General features: G+C 44.9%; 1 protein-coding gene across 1 annotated transcript in view; it reads right to left on the reverse strand.

Moving 5' to 3' along the window:
• Positions 1-388: 388 nt before the first annotated feature.
• The window catches only part of LOC120049081 (cGMP-inhibited 3',5'-cyclic phosphodiesterase A-like), a 73,332-nt gene continuing 53,086 nt past the window's right edge, over positions 389-20,634 (reverse strand). The window contains exons 4-16 of the mRNA XM_038995327.1: positions 16,397-16,554; positions 14,827-14,942; positions 14,296-14,530; positions 11,477-11,550; positions 11,157-11,341; positions 10,783-10,923; positions 8,192-8,303; positions 7,779-7,886; positions 6,805-7,016; positions 6,362-6,565; positions 5,912-6,073; positions 2,427-2,745; positions 389-1,942 (exon numbers count right to left, since the gene is read on the reverse strand). Of these exons, the coding sequence (XP_038851255.1) occupies positions 1,617-1,942; positions 2,427-2,745; positions 5,912-6,073; positions 6,362-6,565; positions 6,805-7,016; positions 7,779-7,886; positions 8,192-8,303; positions 10,783-10,923; positions 11,157-11,341; positions 11,477-11,550; positions 14,296-14,530; positions 14,827-14,942; positions 16,397-16,554 (2,352 nt within the window). The 3' untranslated portion in view covers positions 389-1,616. The remainder of the gene's footprint in view (positions 1,943-2,426; positions 2,746-5,911; positions 6,074-6,361; positions 6,566-6,804; positions 7,017-7,778; positions 7,887-8,191; positions 8,304-10,782; positions 10,924-11,156; positions 11,342-11,476; positions 11,551-14,295; positions 14,531-14,826; positions 14,943-16,396; positions 16,555-20,634) is intronic.

Below are 20,634 nucleotides of genomic sequence, written 5' to 3' on the forward strand. Positions count from 1 at the left end.
AAAATAGTTTATCAATGAAGACGGCTGTAGAGAATCTTTCAAAAAGGTGAATCTCTTTTTCAGTGTCATGGTCAGATTGACTTCCACAGATGAATCCAAATATGAATGCTTCTTCTCCAGTGAGGTGGTACATGTACTCATCTACTGGGTCAAAAGGCTATGAAGAGAGAGAAAAAATCTGCACTTATTAAACATCTTACATTGGAATACGTAACTAGGCTTCTGAATAATAGAAAGATCGAACTCCATAAGAAACCGTGTGATTCAGATTCAAAGTGATTCCCTTTGTAGTGTGCAGATAATCAAAGTACAGGGTACGTAAAATAAGAAAGGCAACAAAATAAAAGTCCCGCGCCATATTTAAAAAAAACACAAACGCCACCGAGAGTGAATATCTTACGGCCAATGTTAATAAAAATAAGAACGCAAAACCACAAACCAATAACACAAATAAAAGAACAATCACTTGTGTTGGTTGAAGCAACCAATGACAAAGGGTACAAGGACACTGTGATGAGGGCTCTGCGTTGGGTCCCATTGGGCAGACGTCAATTCAATGCCAATTTCACTGTGGCTCAACGTAATTTCATTGAGACGACGTGGAAACACCATTGCTTCAACCAGTCTGTGCCCAGTGGGGCGTGTCAGTGTTCCTGAGTCCTGTGGAACTGCGTAGGAGTGAGAGGGAAAAAAAGAGCCTGAATGACTGACACAAAAGTGAAGAGAGTGAAAGAAAGAAAGAAAGACAGAAAGAAAGAAAAAACATGGTAAAATTGGGAACAAGGAGAGAGATTAAGAATGTGAAGAAACACTGTGCTGTGGATTTTTCCCATGACTGAGTATAAAGCTTTTTTCAGAGCTACAGGGTTCTATGTTAGACTTCCCATTCCCTCTTCCTGGGGTAGCTAGCAAATCTTCTGATGGGTTTGTGTGTGTGTGAGTGTGTGTTTGCCTCCATGCGTGTGTGTGAGCACACTCTGTATCAACACTGGCCCTCCTCTCCCTAGTCCTCAGTCCTCTCCTCGCTCCCTGAGAACCAACACAGAGCGGACACAGCTTTTTCCCCGCACTTTCATCTCATTGTCCTCAGGAGCTAGTGTTTGTACTGTTTATTCAGTACAGTTTATTCAGTACAGTCCACTTTGTACACCTTGGTTCTGTGAGGGCTGTCAGGTGGATGCGGACCACTAGTATGGCCGGCTGTGTCTTGAGGCTGGCAGTGGGGTCAGTGTTCTGTGGGCCCGTATTGCGTTGTGGGCACCTCGTCAAGGAGAGGGATTCTGAAATGGAAACCTGATCCAATATAGTACGTATGTAAAACAATAAATCCCAACTCATCCTTAGCTTCCCCTCCCTCCACCTTGTTTTCTTTAGGCACATGTTACTCCAAACTTCTACAGTGTTGTGTCTAAGTGATTTCCTGGCAACCAAATATCAGGGGCCGCGTCTCAAACAACACCCCAATCCCTGTATAGTGGACTATTTTTGGCCAGCTAGTGCACCACATGGGGAATAGGGTATATTTTCTGACAAGAGTCAGAAAGTCTATTTGGGAGAGGGTATGAGTTTGGATAAATGTTCCATTTCCTGATCTTCAAGGGTCAAAGATAATCCTCTCACTCCAACTCCTCCTCCCTTTTCTCTGCAGTCTCTGATTGCTCGACCACTTCCTCTTCCTCTGCAAGCCCCGTCTCTTCCCCTTCTGTCTCCTCTCCCTGGCCATCTATTGGCTCCTCCTTACTGGCTGGCTCATCCTCCTCCTCGTGGATGGCTGTGATTGGCTCTGCGGGGTTGCTGAGGCAGTTAGGCGCCTCTCTGTCCGGTGTGTCCCGGGTTTCCGAGGCGATGACTCTTGTCCACATTTCGTGGTTGTCCAGAAGGTGCTGAGTGATGGGACAGAACACTCTCCTCCTGCTCTTCTTAAGCTTCACCACGTGCTTCTCTGTAGGGGGAAAAAATCCCTCAGAACAAAACCTACTACATCTCTATCCCCTTATACTGTACATGCAAACCCTTATCAATACAACCTCTGGACAGGGGTTACAAAGCAGGGTCTGATAACCTGGGAAGACCAAATACACTTAAGGCAGACCAGGTAGCCTCGTGTATTTGAGGCTTCTGCATCTACTGCTAATTACAAACTGGGTTGTTTGGGTCTTGGATGCTTATTGGCTGACTTGGTTTACTTGTTTACTATTCTATTAATGTTGGTAACCAACTTATAATAGCATTAAGGCACTGCAGTGTTTGTGTTATATGGCCAATATACCACGGCTAAGGGCTGTATCCAGGCAATCCGCTTTGCGTCATGCCAATATACCTTATTGCTTAAATCCACTACATGCATTATTGATGGGCACTATATCAACAATTCAATACCTGGGCCATTTCAAGCTGAGCTTTGATTTCAACAGGTTTCTGTTAACGGAGTTCTTTCAACTCAAAGAAGTTCAACATGAACGTCAACATGCTCTTACGGGAACTCTCAGAGCTAGTCGACGCATCCTCCTCTGCTGTATCCTCCTCTTCCTCCTCTGTCTCTCGTTCCCCCACCTCCTCTCCCTCCGTCCTCCGTGCGCAGGCGGGGTCGACCCAGTTCCCCGGCATGAGGGCGGCGGAGTCGTAGGAGGAACAGAGCGGCCCCACGATGTGCGTGATGAAGGACTCCTGGAGCTTGGCGAGCTGTGGCGCAGAGCGGTCCATGAAGGGGCTGATGGGAAGGCCCAGACTCGACTCCTCATCGCCCTGAGGAGTGGTGCATTATGGGTAAACATGGCAGAATGTTAGATATAAGCGTCTGAAAACCCACCTCTTCACAAAGTATTTTGATTAATCCCACAGCACCCCCCTCTCAACCCCACACCCCCCCAAAAAATATAATAACCTTGATTTTATTAAACACTTGTACTTGTCTTTTCATACTAGCACGGACTTTTCTGATAGCTACTTTACTGAGAAGAAATGTACTTACATTGACTGTGATATATGGTTGTCTCACCTAGCTATCTTAAGATGAATGCAGTGCACTAACTAAGTCGCTCTGGGTAAGCACTTCTGCTGGATGACTAATGTAAATATAATATGAATGACATCTTTACATCACCATTTGGCACGGAGGAAAGTCAATCAATCAATCAATCAATCAATCAATCAATCAATCAATCAATCAATCAGCCAGCCAATGACATGAGGGAAATTAGAGTCAAATGCAGGGCGTCACAGCTAAGGTACTAATACACAGAGAGAGAAAATGACCTTCAGAAATGATGTAAAACTACATTCAACTGCATTCTAACTGATGGTCGAAAACATATCAACATTTGTAACTCTCTCATTTTGTTCACCAGCCCGTCTCAGTCTCTAAGCTGGTAAACCAACGGCAACCGCCAGCGCGCAGAGCCTGTGGGATTAGCTAGCTGAATAATCAAAGCTTCAAACTGGGTCAAGAACATAAACAGCAAAACACACACGTCTATCCAGCTAGAGGAAGCCTACAAGTTCATCTATAGGTCCAGTATTGGCTGACTGACAAGATCACGTATACGCATGTATAGCAAAGTAATATATATGTGTCTGTTGACGTCAGGGGCTTATACACTCGAAGTGGACCGCAGCAGGCAAGGTCTCTTGTTGCCATAGTAACCAGCGGAGCTTTCGTCAGTCAGTGCAGTGGACTGAAATGAGTGTCTGAAGTGAAGAGAGAAAGAGAGAGAGAGAGAGAGAGAGAGAGAGAGAGAGAGAGAGAGAGAGAGAGGGAAAAAGAGAGAGAGGTGCTACTCTAGAGCAGAGGGGCGTGTTGAACCATTAAAACGTCTTCTAAAGACAGGTGTCAAGGAGAAGGTAAAGTTACAACTTAACCACTGATACAGGGTTAGATCTTTAAGATGTTTTCACTGTGTTAATGGTCAGCGTTAGGATTGTGGGTATTCTCCTACTGACCTTAGTGTGTGTGTGTGTGTGTGTGTGTGTGTGTGTGTGTGTGTGTGTGTGTGTGTGTGTGTGTGTGTGTTCCCCTGTGTGTTATTCGTTTGCATGTCTTGGCGTATAGTGCAGTCAGTGCAGTTGAGTGCTCTGTGATCTGATGTGTGGCTGCTGCTGCATCTCTGTCTGTGTGAATGACGACTGTCACTGATGACACAAGTAGGTCAGCTAGACTGCAGTACAACAACACTTCCTCTCTCTCTATCTTTTTCTCTCTCTCTCCTCCCCGTCTTTCCCTCTCTCCCTTTCACTTCCCTGTCTTCGTGTCTTTCCCTCCCTCCCCCTCTATCTTTCTCTCTCTTCCTCCCTCTCTCTCTCTCTCCAAGGACGCAAGCAGGTCTGACATTTGAACGAGGGTTTGGGTTTTTATCATTGAGTGAGCTCAGGCTTTGAAGAGACAGACAGACTGCGCTGTCAATCACAGTAGCACTGATTATAACCTACACCCTTGGTGCTCCTATCACTGTAGAGTGACATATTGTGCATTTTGTTTGTCAACACATCAACAATCGAATTGTCTCTCCATCAATGCCAGGGATCCCATTTTGAATAGATGATGCATTATGCAGTACATTGCCTACATACAAGGACGGTATGTGTTACATCAACACTACTGATAAAGAAACAGAAGACCAAAGTAATTCAACATTTCACATTATTCCTCACAGTCAATGAATAAAACCTCTCATTGAGTTCCCCCCAACCAGTCCACGTATTATATGGTCAACTAACAATCAAGCCACTCATTAGTTAAAAGTGTTAGTTCTGAAATACATCAAATAAGTGGACTGACTTGGGGTACCCAAGGATAGGTCTGGGAAACACTGGCATAGAATATTCCGGAACTGGTAGACCCAGTATGGCCACGATTCCACATCAGAGAACTTTGATTTGAATGGGAGTATCCATTGGTTCTATCTATTATGATGGGAATCGTATTAACGGCCATTGTTTACGTTGCCCATGCATCGTCAATGGTCCACGTGGTGCATTCTGGGCAATTCTGGGACAAGAAGAGCACTCCTTCAATGAGTGAATGGGAGTCAATTGGGCGCTAGTTCAAAACCCCAACGTAAGCATGAATTACGTGAACAATAAGTACAACATTAAAAATCTTTCCGAGATGTGAGATAATTTACTTTGTCTCTGCAATATCGTATAGCTTTGGAATCGTGACATTAGGTACTTTTGAGGAAAATAGGCAGGTTTCTCGACTCATACCCGGACTTTTAGAAGGGATTGCATGACGATTAGCTTAGCAACCACGTGACACAGCATGACAATGTGAACGCGATTGGTCGACAGTCTGCCGGGTGGGGCGTTACACGCTCCTCCATTCATTGCCCAATGGGATTCCTATCTCCTCCTTTCTCTAATATATCTGCCTACACGCTGATCGCTTTCTGACCTCTTAGAGTCGCTCTTCCTGATCAGCGGTGTGGTTGCTAGGCACTCGTCCATCTCTGACCAATGAGCAGCATTGCTACTGGAGAGTGGGCTGTTTCCAGGCACCTGTACCTCTTCACACTGAGCAGAACTGTGATGGACTCATGAAGTGGCCCGCCTTCTATTTTAGTCCCAAGTGGAACACATTTCAATGTAATTTGATGGAGAAATATAATGGCCCCTCTACACCCTCTCAAGTCTGTCATAGCTATTTATGCAGAAGGTAGTGTAATGACCATTTCATGATCAGGCAGAAAACTATCTGTATTTCAGTCTTCTCGATGAAACATTGTGGACAAAGGTCAAATTTAGAGTACAGTATCCCTTTCCTGCATTGAGGTATGTTTTCTGATGCACATCTCACGCCGGCTCCAGGGTGTTTTACTGTAACCATGATTGCATTCTGACCCCAGTGCAGCTCAGTGTAAACAAGCGTAACGGTAGGGTCGGTATCTTCTGGCAAACCTAGACCTAATAGATGTACCTGTTCATAGAACTCATTGACGATGCCCTCGGTCCACTGTAGATGCAAGTCCTTGTGTTTCAGTGGGCCGTTGATGTCCGCCAGTTTGATGCACATCTGACACACCAGCAACCGGTCGTTCTCATTGGACCAGTCAATTCCCGAACAGCCATCATCACCCACCTGGAGAGAAGCAAGGGTTAAATGACTCTCAAATGTCTTTCCTTGTGTTCTCACATCCTCTATGCCTACCTCCTTTCAACCTATCAGAGAGAAGCGAGGAGAGCATAAGAGGAAAAGTTCTGAGTAAACAAACCTCAGATCTTCTCCTACAGGCTTGTTACTGACATACTGTAAGTTGTCAATCACCAGAGAAAATGACACAGCGCTTCAGTCCATTCAGCTGTAGATACGTTGTACATCAAAGAGAAATGGAGAGATTAGAAGCTCATGACCATTTGTTCTGTTTACCTTGGCGTTGAACTCTGCCAGGAAGTCAAAGTGTTTCTTGAGGTCGGTGGCGAGGATGGCCTCGATGACCAGGAAGCGGAAGCGTTTGAACTCCACATGCTCCAGGTTGCCCAGGAAGTTGTACTCTGGCCGGGACATGAACAGGTTCCAGGCCGACGCAGCGTGGTGGTTCTCTAACACCGAGCGGTCGTTATATAGCACGGCCTACAGGGGGAGACAGAGAGCAACATGTCACTCATTAGTTATCGTTGGTGCATCTCAGTGGTCCCTTTGTCTTCCTACATTTATCTCTTCAGTGACCTGAGAAGAACACAAGATATGAAAGTATTATTGGTGGACATCTACCGGGACTTTGCTTTCACCTTTCCAGTTCCTTTAGTTAGATCCATCCATCCATCCTCTCCCTCTCTTCTTCCTCCCTCCTTCCCTCTCTCCCTTCCTACCTGAGGAGCGCTAGTCGCCACGAGGAAAGCGTTGGTCCGTCCAGGGTGGTCGTAGTCGTGCATGGCTGCAGCCACATACAGAGCCATGAGCTCCAGTGACGGGATGAGGCCAGACAGACATCCATAACCCTCCTCCATCACCGCAGACATCTTAGAAACCAGGAACCCTGTATGGCCTATATGGCTGGGGGTGAGGAGCCCACTGTCAGAGTCTGGGGACACACACACACACAGGGATAGAAGGGTCAAAGAGATAAATGAGGTGAGGGGTGATGGACATTGTCATAACAAATCAGAAACTTTAGTACAAAACACTTGGGTCAATGGGTGTTGTGTGTGTGTGTGTAAGGGTGTGCGCGCGTCAGCGTGCTAATGTGTGAGCAAATGTGTGTATGGGATGACATGAGCATCAGAAAACAACATGAATGACAGACAGCCAGCCACCCTGCCCCTCAGCCATCAGAGTAGGCCATCTGCCAGCCCAGTCAGACAGGTTGTGTAAAGAACAAACAGGTCAAGACCAGCGTGTTGACATTGGTGTCTGTTGTATTCCTCTGGAAGAGATAGGCTTCTATGGAACAGCTCTACATAGAGAACGAGAGGTAAAAGAACTGTCGATGACCATGAACTAACGGTCATCTGATCTCACTGGAAACATTGTTCTGGGAACTTCCACAGCCTCCGGTCTGAAAACTGTACGGCTGATGTAAGACAATATTATGCCATTTCACATAAGCTACTGATGTGGTTGGTGTGTATGAATGAATACACAGCAGCTAATTGAGCCCCAGAAGGATGCCATCAGCAACAAGCATACAACAGTAGGCTTATAGACATAGGATATTAGCCTCCGTCGGAACACAAAGGAATGGAGAGTGGAGGAAAGGAGTGTGCGCACACGCGTGTGTGTGTGGTTGTGTGTGTCCGCGCATGTGTGTACGCTTGTATTTGCACATGCGTGTGTGTGTCCTCACCAGAATCTGAGCTGTGGTCTGTGAGGAGGTTGGGCAGGCCTGGCACGGCCTGGGTGGTGAGGTACCACACGGCATGGAGCACGTCAGTGGCATGGATCCTGTTGTGGTCTGCATGGAGAGGGAGAGGAGATGCCAACTGTAATACTAACTTAGTCCACTGGATGATAATGAGACCTCACAAACCATACAGAAACAGGTGGCGGTAGAGGGAACAGAACGTGCTGTGATTGCATTGAGAAAGCCAACACCTTCCTCTTGTGGATAGCATAGGCAGTGCTACCGCCACAGCTGCACAGAGTTTGGATTACGGTAGTTTCAATTAAATGTTTTTGATATTCTCGAGTACTCGATGTAACTGTGTGTGCATTTTCAAAGCATATTCACATAGATGATTGATGGTAACGTTTGCTCACATGGGATGTCCCTGTATCCGTTCTCCAGAGCATGGAAATAGTTCATGAACTCCTTGACAGGAATCTTGAACGTCTCAAACAGTTCCGTGTCCTCAAACAGGCGGTAGGAAACCTGGAACACACATAGATCAGCCTTATCCCATCCACCTAGTTAGTCTCTTCACACCTGAAGCTGTGATCTGCTCATGGGTCTTTCCCCGAAATGAGTCCCCTTTGTGTCCCTTTGATATTTTAAGTAGAAATTGTGCACCAATATTGAATTAAAAGCCTGTTATATTAAATCAAGTGCACTTTAATATAGACCAAATGGAAAATTCAATACATCTGATTGTTTTCTACGATTAAAGACTTTCTGCAAAATTCTGCATTTTGACATGTCCCTCTGTGTATAACCGTGTGAGAACTTTGGGTCGACAAGGGAGGGGTGGGTGGAGAAAGTGATTTTAGGCTATATAGGTCCACTAATACAGGACTAGTAAAGGCCCAGTGCACAACTCCAGCACCCCTACTTCCTGCGGCTATGCCTCTGTGCACCGTCTGTGACTTCTAGCAAGATTTTAACTCACTTAATCCCAAAATGGTCACCATCATTGTAAAACCGTAGTTACTTTGTCGCTTCGATAAAGTCATTTCTAAAGCTTATTTTTTATTTCATGTGATTAAGGTCAGCCCTGTTAAGTGAACTGAATTCTCGTTTTAACATGGTAAAACTATTCCTTTTAAATATTTGTTTCAAAAGAAAAAATGTAACATTTAATAATCAAATCATAGTGTAAAAGTAACTTTCCAGTGAAAAACTCATTTTTAAATGTATAATCTGTTTCCTCATAACCGATCAATGTTGTTGACTCATCATATACTCGTATTTGTGGCCAAAGCATAAATTGGAGAAGAAAAACACATCGTCAACCCTGTTACGGTCAACCGTGTTACGGTCAACCCTGAAACAGTCAACCATGTTACGGTCAACCCGGTTACTTTATTTGGCACTTAATAAAGTTATTATCTATGCATAGTCACTTTAATAACTCTACCTACATGTACATATTACCTCAATTACCTTGACACCGGTGCCCCCGCACATTGACTCTGTCCGGCACCCCCTGTATATAGCCACATTATTGTTATTTACTGCTGCTCTTTAATTATTTAATTCTTATCTCTTACTTTTCTTTTAGGTATTTTCTTAAAACTGCATTGTTGGTTAAGGGCTTGTAAGTAAGCATTTCACTGTAAGGTCTACACCTGCTGTATTCGGCGCATGTGACAAATACAATTTGATTTGATATTATAGTCATTTTTTTATGAACCTCTTGAGATGAGAGAACATGTTTTTTATTAAGTTGAACATGTGCTATTCATGACAGAATGTTAAAATTAGGTGAAATAGAAAGTTGTTTTTCACCAAGTTACACTTCCGAAATGGAACTCATTTCGTGGAACGACCCTACTGCCGTCTTGGTTTACAGTACACTGCAATTCCAATTACTTGTAACTCCTGTTTCAACCAGTAGATGGGAGTGTAATCCCACCCATATCTCACAGTGCTTTATTCACAGGCATCCCTCGATGGCCAAATTGGTGAGTGGATTCCTCTGTCTATCAAAGCCCCTAAGTTATGGAATAGCTGTTCCTGTCATGTAGACACCATTGAGGCTTTTACATCACGTTTAAAACCCCACCTTTCTAGCTTGGCCTTTAATCAGTGACTGTTTTAACATCATATGTGTTTTATGTTCTTTTTATTCATACTTTTTACTGCTTCCTGTTTGCTTTAACTATTTTTCATTGCATTGTCATAATGTATTTTCTTAATTGTGTTGCGATTTTAAATGCATTTTAAATAAAGTTTGATTTAAAGTCTGAGCCATTCTCTCTTGGTTCACGATGGACTGTTTTCACCACAGTATTCTTACCTGTTCACTTATCCATACCTGGATGGGTCTGGGTTTTTCTCACTTGGCTCTACAGTAGCTAACCTTACCTGGCTGAGGATGCAGCCTAATCTCCACCCGGTTGAAAACTATCCTCACCTAGCTAAGTCTCACCTGTTCTCACCTGACTAAGGCTGTATCTATCCTTACCTGGTTGAGGACGCAGCCAGACTGTCAGTGTGTCTCCTCTGCCAGGTTGAAGGTGTGCTGTTCTCACCTGTACTCACTGGTTGTCACCTGGCTGTAGCCTGTTCTCACCTGGCTGAGGCCTGTTCTCACCTGGCTGAGGCCTATTCTCACCTGGCTGAGGCCTGTTCTCAGCTGGCTGAGGCCTGTTCTCAGCTGGCTGAGGCCTGTTCTCACCTGGCTGAGGCCTGTTCTCACCTGGCTGAGGCCTGTTCTCACCTGGCTGAGGCCTGTTCTCAGCTGGCTGAGGCCTGTTCTCACCTGGCTGAGGCCTGTTCTCACCTGGCTGAGGCCTGTTCTCACCTGGCTGAGGCCTGTTCTCACCTGGCTGAGGCCTGTTCTCACCTGGCTGTGGCCTGTTCTCACCTGGCTGAGGCCTGTTCTCACCTGGCTGAGGCCTGTTCTCACCTGGCTGTGGCCTGTTCTCACCTGGCTGTGGCCTGTTCTCACCTGGCTGAGGCCTGTTCTCACCTGGCTGAGGATGCATCCTGAGCGGCCGTGTGTTTTCTCCACCAGGTTGAAGATGGGGAAGTTCCAGCTGTTGAGTTGAGTCATCAGAGGATCCAGCTCTGACATCACCAGAGGCTCTGGGGCCAGGATAGACTGTGTGTCCTAGAGGTCAGGGGTCAGGATCAAGGGTCATTTCAAGTGGCTATGGGTAATAGTATGTTACAAGTAGGGTAGTGCACTTTATAGGGAAATAGCGTGTTATTTGGCATTTGCTCTTCGAATCAAATGCATCATTTCATAATGTGTTGATTGATTGATATTGCAGCCATGAAATGTTTAGCATATTTGTAGACCCATTTTCATTCCACTCAATGCATTTCTATAGAGGAACCTACCTCTGGAGGTGGCATTAAGGGTTGCAGGACAATGCCCTCAGGCTGGTACGACCTGCACCCGTCCTGGGTGTCCGAGGGCTTCTTGGCCCCCTCCCCGTCCTCCTCGTTCTGTGCAAAGTCACTGCTGTCACTGTGGTTGGTCTCGTAGGTGCTCTCACAGTCTGACGACGCCACTGCCGGGTCATCTTATAGGACAGGACAGATCAGGGGTCAGGGGTTAAGTCCGGTGGTTGGCACGCCCACGACGTGGCAAATAGAAATGTAACACTAAGAGAGAAGACAGATATGGAGACGTAGAGACGTGTCCTTTTACTACTTACCAGGGTGGGGTATTCTGTCCCCTTTGTCCATAGATCCCTCCCCATGGCTCAGCCTGCTGTACGGTCTACCACAGCTGAGAGAGGGACAAAGGACAGATACATGAAGGATATTCAAAACATGTAAACAACTACGATGTGAAAAAAGGCTCTACATTTATATCTACTGGGAGAGGAGAAAAGAGAACAAGATCCGTAGCGTTAGAGGAAACACGGCCAGATAAAAAGCCAAAGAGTCCAGGTCAGTGATCACTTCTCACATCATCAGACCAGCTGTTCTAGCTGAACCAAGATCAAGGACATTATTCCTCTCAATACAGCCAGAGCCAGGGGTGTATATTTGTATTTATTAAGGATCCCCATTTGCTGTACTCTTCCTGGGGTCCAGCAACATAAAGGCAGTTAAAAACTTTTCACAAAAAATTAAGTTTGTGCCCTCAGTCCACTACTCCACTATCACATATCTACAATACAAAATCCATGTGTACGTGGGTGTAGAGTGCGTTTGTTATCATGTTGATCTGTTTGCGTGTGTCTGTGCCTGTATTTGTGTCTCTTCACAGTCCCCACTGTTCCATAAGGTGTATTTTTATATTTAAAAAAAAATCTGATTCTACTGCTTGCATCAGTTACCTGATGTGGAATAGAGTTGCATGTAGTCATGGCTCTATGTAGTACTGTGCGCCTCCTATAGTCTGTTCTGGACTTGGGGATTGTGAAGAGACCTCTGTTGGCATGTCTTGTGGGGTATGCATGTGTGTCCGAGCTGTGTGCTAGTAGTTTAAACAGACAGCTCGGTGCATTCAGCATGTCAACACTTCTTACAAAAACAAGTAGTGATGAAGTCAATATCTCCTCTACTTTGAGCCAAGAGAGATTGACATGAATATTATTAATCTAGGCACTCCATGTACGTTTAAGGGCCAGCTGTGCTGCCCTGTTCTGAGCCAATTGTAATTTCCCTAAGTCCTTCTTTGTGGCATCTGACCACACGACTGGACAGTAGTCCAGGTGTGACAAACCTAGGGCCTTTAGGACCTGCCTTGTTGATAGTGTTGTTAAGAAGGCAGAGCAGCACTTTATTATGGACAGACTTCTCCCCATCTTAGCTACTGTTGCATCAACACGTTTTGTCCATTACAGTTTACATTCCAGGGTTACTCCAAGCAGTTTAGTCACCTCAATTTGCTCAATTTCCACATTTTTCATTACAAGATTTACTTGAAGTTCAGGGTTTAGTGAATGATTTAACCCAAATACAATGCTTTTAATTTTTGAAATATTTTGGATTTATTTCTTGCCACCCATTCTGAAACTGACTGCAGCTCTTTGTTAAGTGTTGCAGTAATTTCACTCCCTGTAGTAGCTGATGTGTATAGTGTTAAGTCATATGCATACATAGCCTTTACTCAAAGCCAGTGGCATGACATTAGTAAAGATTGAAAAAAGTAAGGGGCCTAGACAGCTGCCCTGGGGAATTCCTGATTCTACCTGGATTATGTTGGAGGGGGCTTTCATTAAAGAACACCCTCTGTCTTCTGTTAGACATCGATAACGTCAACTAACAAAACTGCTCCCACAATCTTTTTATCATCAAGTTCTCTCAGCCGATCATATCCACTAGTGCAAACCGTAACAAAACGTTTCACAATGGAAACGAGAGTTTCTATCGGACAAGTTCAGGTACAGTAGGTCCCTCCCCGTTTGTTTCCGTTTGGTTCCTAGTGAATACACCCCAGTACTCCCTTCCCATGTCAACAACACAGCCCTGGTCTCCATTACTTACTTTATGGTTTCCTTTATGTCCACCATCTCAACACTTATAACCCTCCCACATTCAGCCATTCATTATTGTCTTTATGTATTTCTTCTGTGGTGGACTTTTCTTCCTTAGATCACTCATCTTAATAACTGAACATCTTGTCGATGCCATAAAGACAACCTATACTCCTTATCCACGTCCTCTTGTCTTAGAATATTGCAGCGGGACCTTCTCTGTGACTCTCTGGCGTGACTCCATATGCCTCAGAGGAAGTATTTTTCTATCTATTTCTCTCTGATCTCTCTCTCTGGTGTGAGTCCATGTGCCTCAGAGGAAGTCTCTTCATCTCTCTCTTTGACTCGCTCCCCCTCTCTCTCTCTCTTTCTTTGACTCTCTCACACTCTCTTTCTTTGACTCTCTCCCCCTCTCTCTCTTTGACTCTCTCCCCCTCCCTCGCTCTCTCTCTTTGACTCTCTCTCTCTTTCTTTGACTGTCTCACTCATCTCTCTCTGGCGTGAGTCCATGTGCCTCAGAGGAAGTCTCTTCATCACTCTCTTTGACTCTCCCCTCTCTCTCTCCCCTTGACCCTCTCTTTCTTTGACACTCTCCCCTCTCTTTGACTCTCTCCCCTTCCCTCGCTCTGACTCTCTCCCCCTCCCTCGCTCTCTCTCTTTGACTGTCTCACTCATCTCTCTCTGGCGTGAGTCCATGTGCCTCAGAGGATCTCTCTCACTCGACGTGACTGGTTACTCATCTCTCGCCCTTTGTAAGACACATGCACACAGAACAGAAACACACACAGGACAGTGAAGCCGCATGATGCCGTTAAACAACGTCTCGTCTCCGATTCAGCGAGGCTGAGCTTATAGCTACATGCACGACTTCCTCAGTCTTTGCTTCAGTGTCTTCTAGACAGCGCTGCCAATGATCAGTGAATTAGCGGGCAAGAATGCGACGTTCAAGCTTTTCTCTGTGTGTATGTTCTATATATGGTACCTCTTTGTGACAGCAAAAAGAGCAGTATCTGTTTAGTGTATATCTGTAAGTACGTGTATGCTACCTGCTGCAGAGAGATGGTGGCCCCCAGTGTGGTGTGGTGGAGCTAGGTGCACTGATGCTGTGTGTTAAGGCTCTGTGTGGGACCTGGGGGTCCACAGGCCTCTCTCCCTGGCTGTCCACAGGGTCCGGTAGGTCCACAGAGCAGGACTTGGTGGTGGGGCTGGAGACAGGGGTCCCCTGGACCGGAGGGGAGTGGCAGGGAGAGGCCAGAGGTGATATATTGGAGGGGGGGTAACCTGGAGAGAGAACAGGGTTATTAGGAGGGAAGACTCGTTCAACGAAATGTAACAAATCAGATCACAATTTAAACAAAGACAAAATAGAAATTGCACATACTGCCAACACACAGGCACACATGCACCGACACAGGCACACACTGAATGGACAGAGAATGGGTTAACCCGTCTCTTGCATCTCTTACATGGCCCCATAACATTTGAATCATTCTAAATGACCTGTTCTGTTCTGATGGACTAAAATATCACTCTCTGTTTGTCACTCAAAGTGTCTACACACACACTCACTCACACACCTGGTCTGGTCATTCGTCTGTTGTAGAGGTGGTTGGAAGTGGCTGAAGCAGAGTAGGAGGCAGACATGGAGCGACTCTTCGAGATGGTGAGCATTACAGAGCTGTTCCACGACTCACTGTTCACCGTGCTGGAAAACACACGGGATATCAAAACCTCAGTAAGTCCCAATACTCTAACACACAGGATATCACAACCACAGTCTGTCTGCACTGTCTGTTGAATGCTGTTATGGTGAACTGTGTTGCCTTTTCGCTATTAAACAGAGCATCTATTCAACTTCCATTGTCCCTGAAGAGTAGCAGATCAGACACTATCATAATACCATCACCTCCACAACATGAACCCTCCACTCTTAGAGAAAAAAGGTGCCATCTAGAACCTAAAAGGGTGCTTCCACTGTCCCCATAGGAGAACCCTTTGAATAACCCTTTTGGGTTCCATGTAGAACCATTTCCACAGAGGGTTCTACATTGAACCCAAAAGGGTTCTACCTGGAACCAAGAAGGGTTCTCCTATGGGGACAGCCGAAGAACCCTTTTGGAACCCTTTTTCCTAAGAGTGTACTGGGTGGTGACTCCAGCAGTATTTTACGCCTGCTCTGACACACAGGATAAAAATCTCCCTGGGACATTTATTCTAGAATGTTTAGTCTCCAGGAAGCCGCCAAAGAGCCAGACTGAAGTCTGCAGATACCGATCTGACTTCAGGATTAACTGTTATACTCTGAGCTTCAACCAATATCTCAAAAAGAGGAACAATTTAGATGATAAATAATAGCACCAAAAGGGATGTTGTTTTGGCCAGAACAACACAGATTGGGCCCCGGAGAGTACAGCCAGTTCTGAGTCTGACACAGAGTGGAAATGTAATGAATCGCAAAACTGGTGTGCATTATCATCTGTATCTCTCAAACAATCCTATCATCTCAGGTTAGGTGGTTTATTCTGCATATTTCTTACACATATCCAAATCTTTAGGATCTACAAAGTGCTAGGAGGTAGGGGTTAGAGAGTATAGGGTAGGAAGTAGAGGACTAGGGTCAGTTTAGGATTGGGCAACAGACTGCTGGATGCTGTACAGATGAAGGCCAGCTGCCGTGGAGGAGCACTCGACAGGACTGAAGCCACAACCAGACCACAAACAGTCTCCTTCAAAGACAGGTATACACATATAACAGCCTACATTCTCCAGTTCAAACTTCCACATGACCCATCCATCATTCACGACTTAAGAAAATATATTGCACGTGCATTATAGGTCTAATATTTCACTATTGTGACGGCCATAAAGGAGGAGGGTTTGCAGCTGGGGAGGGCCTTATGAGGACCGCTGGCCTCAGGATGACCCCTACGAGAAGCTACTCGAGCAGCAGGAAGCAAGTCTGATGTCTGGATGTGGAGAGAAATAAAGACGAACAGAGAGAGAGAGAGAGGGAGTCTATCGAGGAGGAGAGGGGCTGCTACCTGCATGGTGGTCGTCTAAGAGTGAGAAAAAGAGGGAAAGACGAGGGAAATGTGTGAGAGAGGGAGAGATGGAGAGAAAAGGGTAGTAGATGATAGTGCATGCTACCTGCATGGTGGACTGTCGTGGAGGGGTTTGATGCTGGCAGAGCGGTCTCTGCGTACAGGTCCTGGCTCTATGGTGGGAAGACCTGTAGCTGAGGTGGTGGTGGTCCATGTAGAGGAGATCCTTCTCAGCAGGCCTGGAGGCAGGCTCCGTCGCAGACGCTACAACACACACAAAGTTGCGGGTCAGGTCCAGCTCTCTGAACAGCTAATCAAATCAAATGGTATTGGTCACATACACACATTTAGCAGATGTTATTGCGGGTGTAGCAAAATGCATCTACTTGTAAACATTTGATTCTCTACTGTGCACCAACAACATCCTGGACAGGAGACCAGAGGTCAACCACTACAGTACAGACATTATGAAAGGAGAAGAACATTTGAGGTAGGCAGATGATGGTTTTCCGGTTGATAAGGGAACGTGACAGATGGAAGACCTGGAGGAATGTCCTCAGAATCATTTGGTCGGAAAAGTGTTACTCTTTAACCACAGTAAAATGTGGCAAAAAAAATCTATGCCAGGTCAAATCTTCCAATGACTGCATGATTCATTATTATCAGTTCAAATAACATGCTTGAGAGATTAGTTTAAATTTATTTTATTTTGTGATGATACAAAGCATACGGGTTAGTCTAGTATTAACTTCATCTTAATGAAACTAATTTTATCCATAATTTGGATAGATATGTTTTAAAGCACCATTGTACATTGACTAAAGAGAGAGAGAACAGAACCAGAGAAAAGCCTTGCTGACAGGAACATTAATATTTCACTCTTTCCTGGGTGGGTGGGTGTGGGTGTGTGTGTGTGTGTGTGTGTGTGTGTGTGTGTGTGTCTCCCAGCATATTAATCCATCTGAAACACACACACCCTGTGCACACCCTTATTTAGTCTCACCTCCGCACTAAGTGCCTGCATGCATTTTGAAGTGCTGGCCTTGTAAAATATTAAAAGCTTTCTGTGGGAATGTCTGTCAATGTTCACTACATTATAGGGTCATTCCAGCATGGGGAGGTGAAATGGGGATGTATGTGTGTGGACGAGTTTGAGAGGAGTGTGTATGTGTGTATGTATGTATGTATGTATATATGTATGTATGTATGTACAGTTGAAATCGTAAGTTTACATACACTTAGGTTGGAGTCATTAAAACTCGTTTTTCAACCACTCCACAAAGGTCTTGTTAACAAACTATAGTTTTGGCAAGTCGGTTAGGACATCTACCTTGTGCATGACACAAGTAATTTTTCCAACAATTGTTTACAGACAGATTATTTCACTTATAATTCACTGTATCACAATTCCAGTGGGTCAGAAGTTTACATACACTAAGTTGACTGTGCCTTTAAACAGCATGGAAAATTCCAGAAAATGATGTCATGGCTTTAGAAGCTTCTGATAGGCCAATTGACATAATTTGAGTCAATTGGAGGTGTAACTGTGGATATATTTCAAGGTCTACCTTCAAACTCAGTGCCTCTTTGCTTGACATCATGGGAAAATCAAAAGAAATCAGCCAAGACTTCAGAAAAAAAGTAGACCTCCACAAGTCTGGTTCATCCTTGGGAGCAATTTCCAAACGCCTGAAGGTACCACGTTCATCTGTACAAATAATAGTACGCAAGTATAAACACCATGGGACCACGCAGCCGTCATACCGCTCAGGAAGGAGACGCGTTCTGTCTCCTAGAGATGAACGTACGTTGGTGCGAAAAGTGGAAATCAATCCCAGAACAACAGCAAAGGACCTTGTGAAGATGCTGGAGGAAGCAGGTGCAAAAGTATCTATATCCACAGTAAAACGAGTCCTATATCGACATAACCTGAAAGGCCGCTCAGCAAGGAAGAAGCTACGGCTCCAAAACCGCCATAAAAGAGCCAGACTATGGTTTGCAACTGCACATGGGGACAAAGATCGTACTTTTTGGAGAAATGTCCTCTGGTCTGATGAAACAAAAATAGAACTGTTTGGCCATAATGATCATTGTTATGTTTGGAGGAAAATGGGGGAGGCTTGCAAGCCGAAGAACACCATCCCAACCGTGAAGTACGGGGGTGGCAGCATCATGTTGTGGGGGTGCTTTGCTGCAGGAGGGACTGGTGCACTTTACAAAATAGATGGCATCATGAGGGGGGAAATTATGTGGATATATTGGAGCAACATCTCAAAACATCAGTCAGGAAGTTAAAGCTTGGTCGCAAATGGGTCTTCTAAATGGACAATGACCCCAAGCATACTTCCAAAGTTGTGGCAAAATGGCTTAAGGACAACAAAGTCAAGGTATTGGGGTGGCCATCACAAAGCCCTGACCTCAATCCTATAGAAAATGTGTGGGCAGAACTGAAAACGCGTGTGCGAGCAAGGAGGCCTACAAACGCGACGCAGTTACACCAGCTTTGTCAGTTAGCGATGGGCCAAAATTCACCCAACTTATTGTGGGAAGCTTGTGGAAGGCTACCCGGAACGTTTGACCCAAGTTAAACAATTGAAAGGCAATGCTACCAATACTAATTGAGTGTATGTAAACTTCTGACCCACTGGGAATGTGGGAAATAAAACCTGAAATAAATCGTTCTCTCCTATTATTCTGACATTTCACATTCTTAAAATAAAGTGGTGATCCTAACTGACCTAAAACAGGGAATTTTTACTTGGATTAAATGTCAGGAATTGTGAAAAACTGTACAGTTGAAGTCATATATCTTAGCCAAATACATTTAAACTCAGTTTTAAACTCAGTTCTTCACAGTTGGGATGGTGTTCTTCGGCTTGCAAGCATCCCCTTTTTCCTCCAAACATAACGATGGTCACTGGAATTGTGATACAGTGAATTATAAGTGAAATAATTTGTCTGTCAACAATTGTTGGAATAATTATTTGTGTCGTGCACAAAGTAGACTTGCCAAAACTATAGTTTGTTAACAAGAAATTTGTGGAGTGGTTGAAAAACGAGTTTTAATGACTCCAACCTACGGGTATGTAAACTTCCGACTTCAACTGTATGTGTGTATGTTTATGTGTGTGTCTCCCAGCATATTAATCCATCTGAAACACACACACCCTGTGCATCCCAGGACAGTCTTGTCACCCTACTCTTTCTAAAGCCCCTCTCTCAGGACCATGGATTAGTATTTCCATTGGTTATAACATGAGTACAGTCATTGTCGTCCTTATGACATTTATATGACCTGATGGTGAGATGGACACAGTGTGATTGGCTCACAGACTCAGAGGCTTGGAGCAGGATTCAAAGGGTTGCAGAGATCCAGATGTCTGATGCTATCGAGGTGAGCCATGTCTCTTCCAGTTACTCACAAAGACAGTCTGTGTCACAGCCAAGGGGGAGGGGTCAAGTCTCGTCCTATCAGGGTCTGGCCCACTTCCTCATATCAGCCCTGGTTTGTGTCTAATGGGCTCTAAACATTACCTCATTGAATCTATTCTGTAATCTATCTGGGTCTAAAAGCATGTCAATACTACTTTGCTATGCATAAGGTTCTAGTGAATTAAACAAAAATATAAACGCAACATGCAACAGTTTCAACTATTTTACTGAGGTACAGTTCATATTCGGAAATTAGTCAATTGAAATCAATTCATTAGGCCATAATCTATGGATGTCACATAAATGGGCAGGGGCACAGCCATGGGTGGGCCTGGGCGGGCATAGGCCCATCCACTTGGAAGCCAGGTCGACCCACTAGGGAGCCAGGCCCAGCCAATCAGAATTACTTTTTCCCCACAGAAGGGCATTATTACAGACAGAACTACTCCTGAGTTTCATCAGCTGTACGAGTGGCTGGTCTCAGATGATCCCGCAGGTGAATCCGGATGTGGAGGTCCTGGGCTGGCATGGATGTGAGGCCGGTTGGACATACTGCCAAATTCTCTTAAACAATGTTGGAGGCGGCTTATGGTAGAGAAATTAACATTACATTCTCTGGCAAAAGCTCTGGTGGACATTCCTGTAGTCAGCATGCCAATTGCCTGCTCCCTCAAAACTTGAGACATCTGTGGTATTGTGTTGTGAGACAAAACTGAACATTTTAGAGTAACCTTTTATTGTCACCAGCACAAAGTGCACCTGTGTAATGGTCATGCTGTTTAATCAGCTTCTTAATATGCCACACCTGTCAGGTGGATGGATTATCTTGACAAAGGAGAAATGCTCACTAGCAGGGATGCAAACAAAGTTGTGCACCACATTTTAAAGTAGTAAGCTTTTTGTGCTTATGGA

The sequence above is a fragment of the Salvelinus namaycush genome, chromosome 6, assembly GCF_016432855.1.
Source record: "Salvelinus namaycush isolate Seneca chromosome 6, SaNama_1.0, whole genome shotgun sequence".
In the NCBI taxonomy this organism is placed as follows: Eukaryota; Metazoa; Chordata; class Actinopteri; order Salmoniformes; family Salmonidae; genus Salvelinus; species Salvelinus namaycush.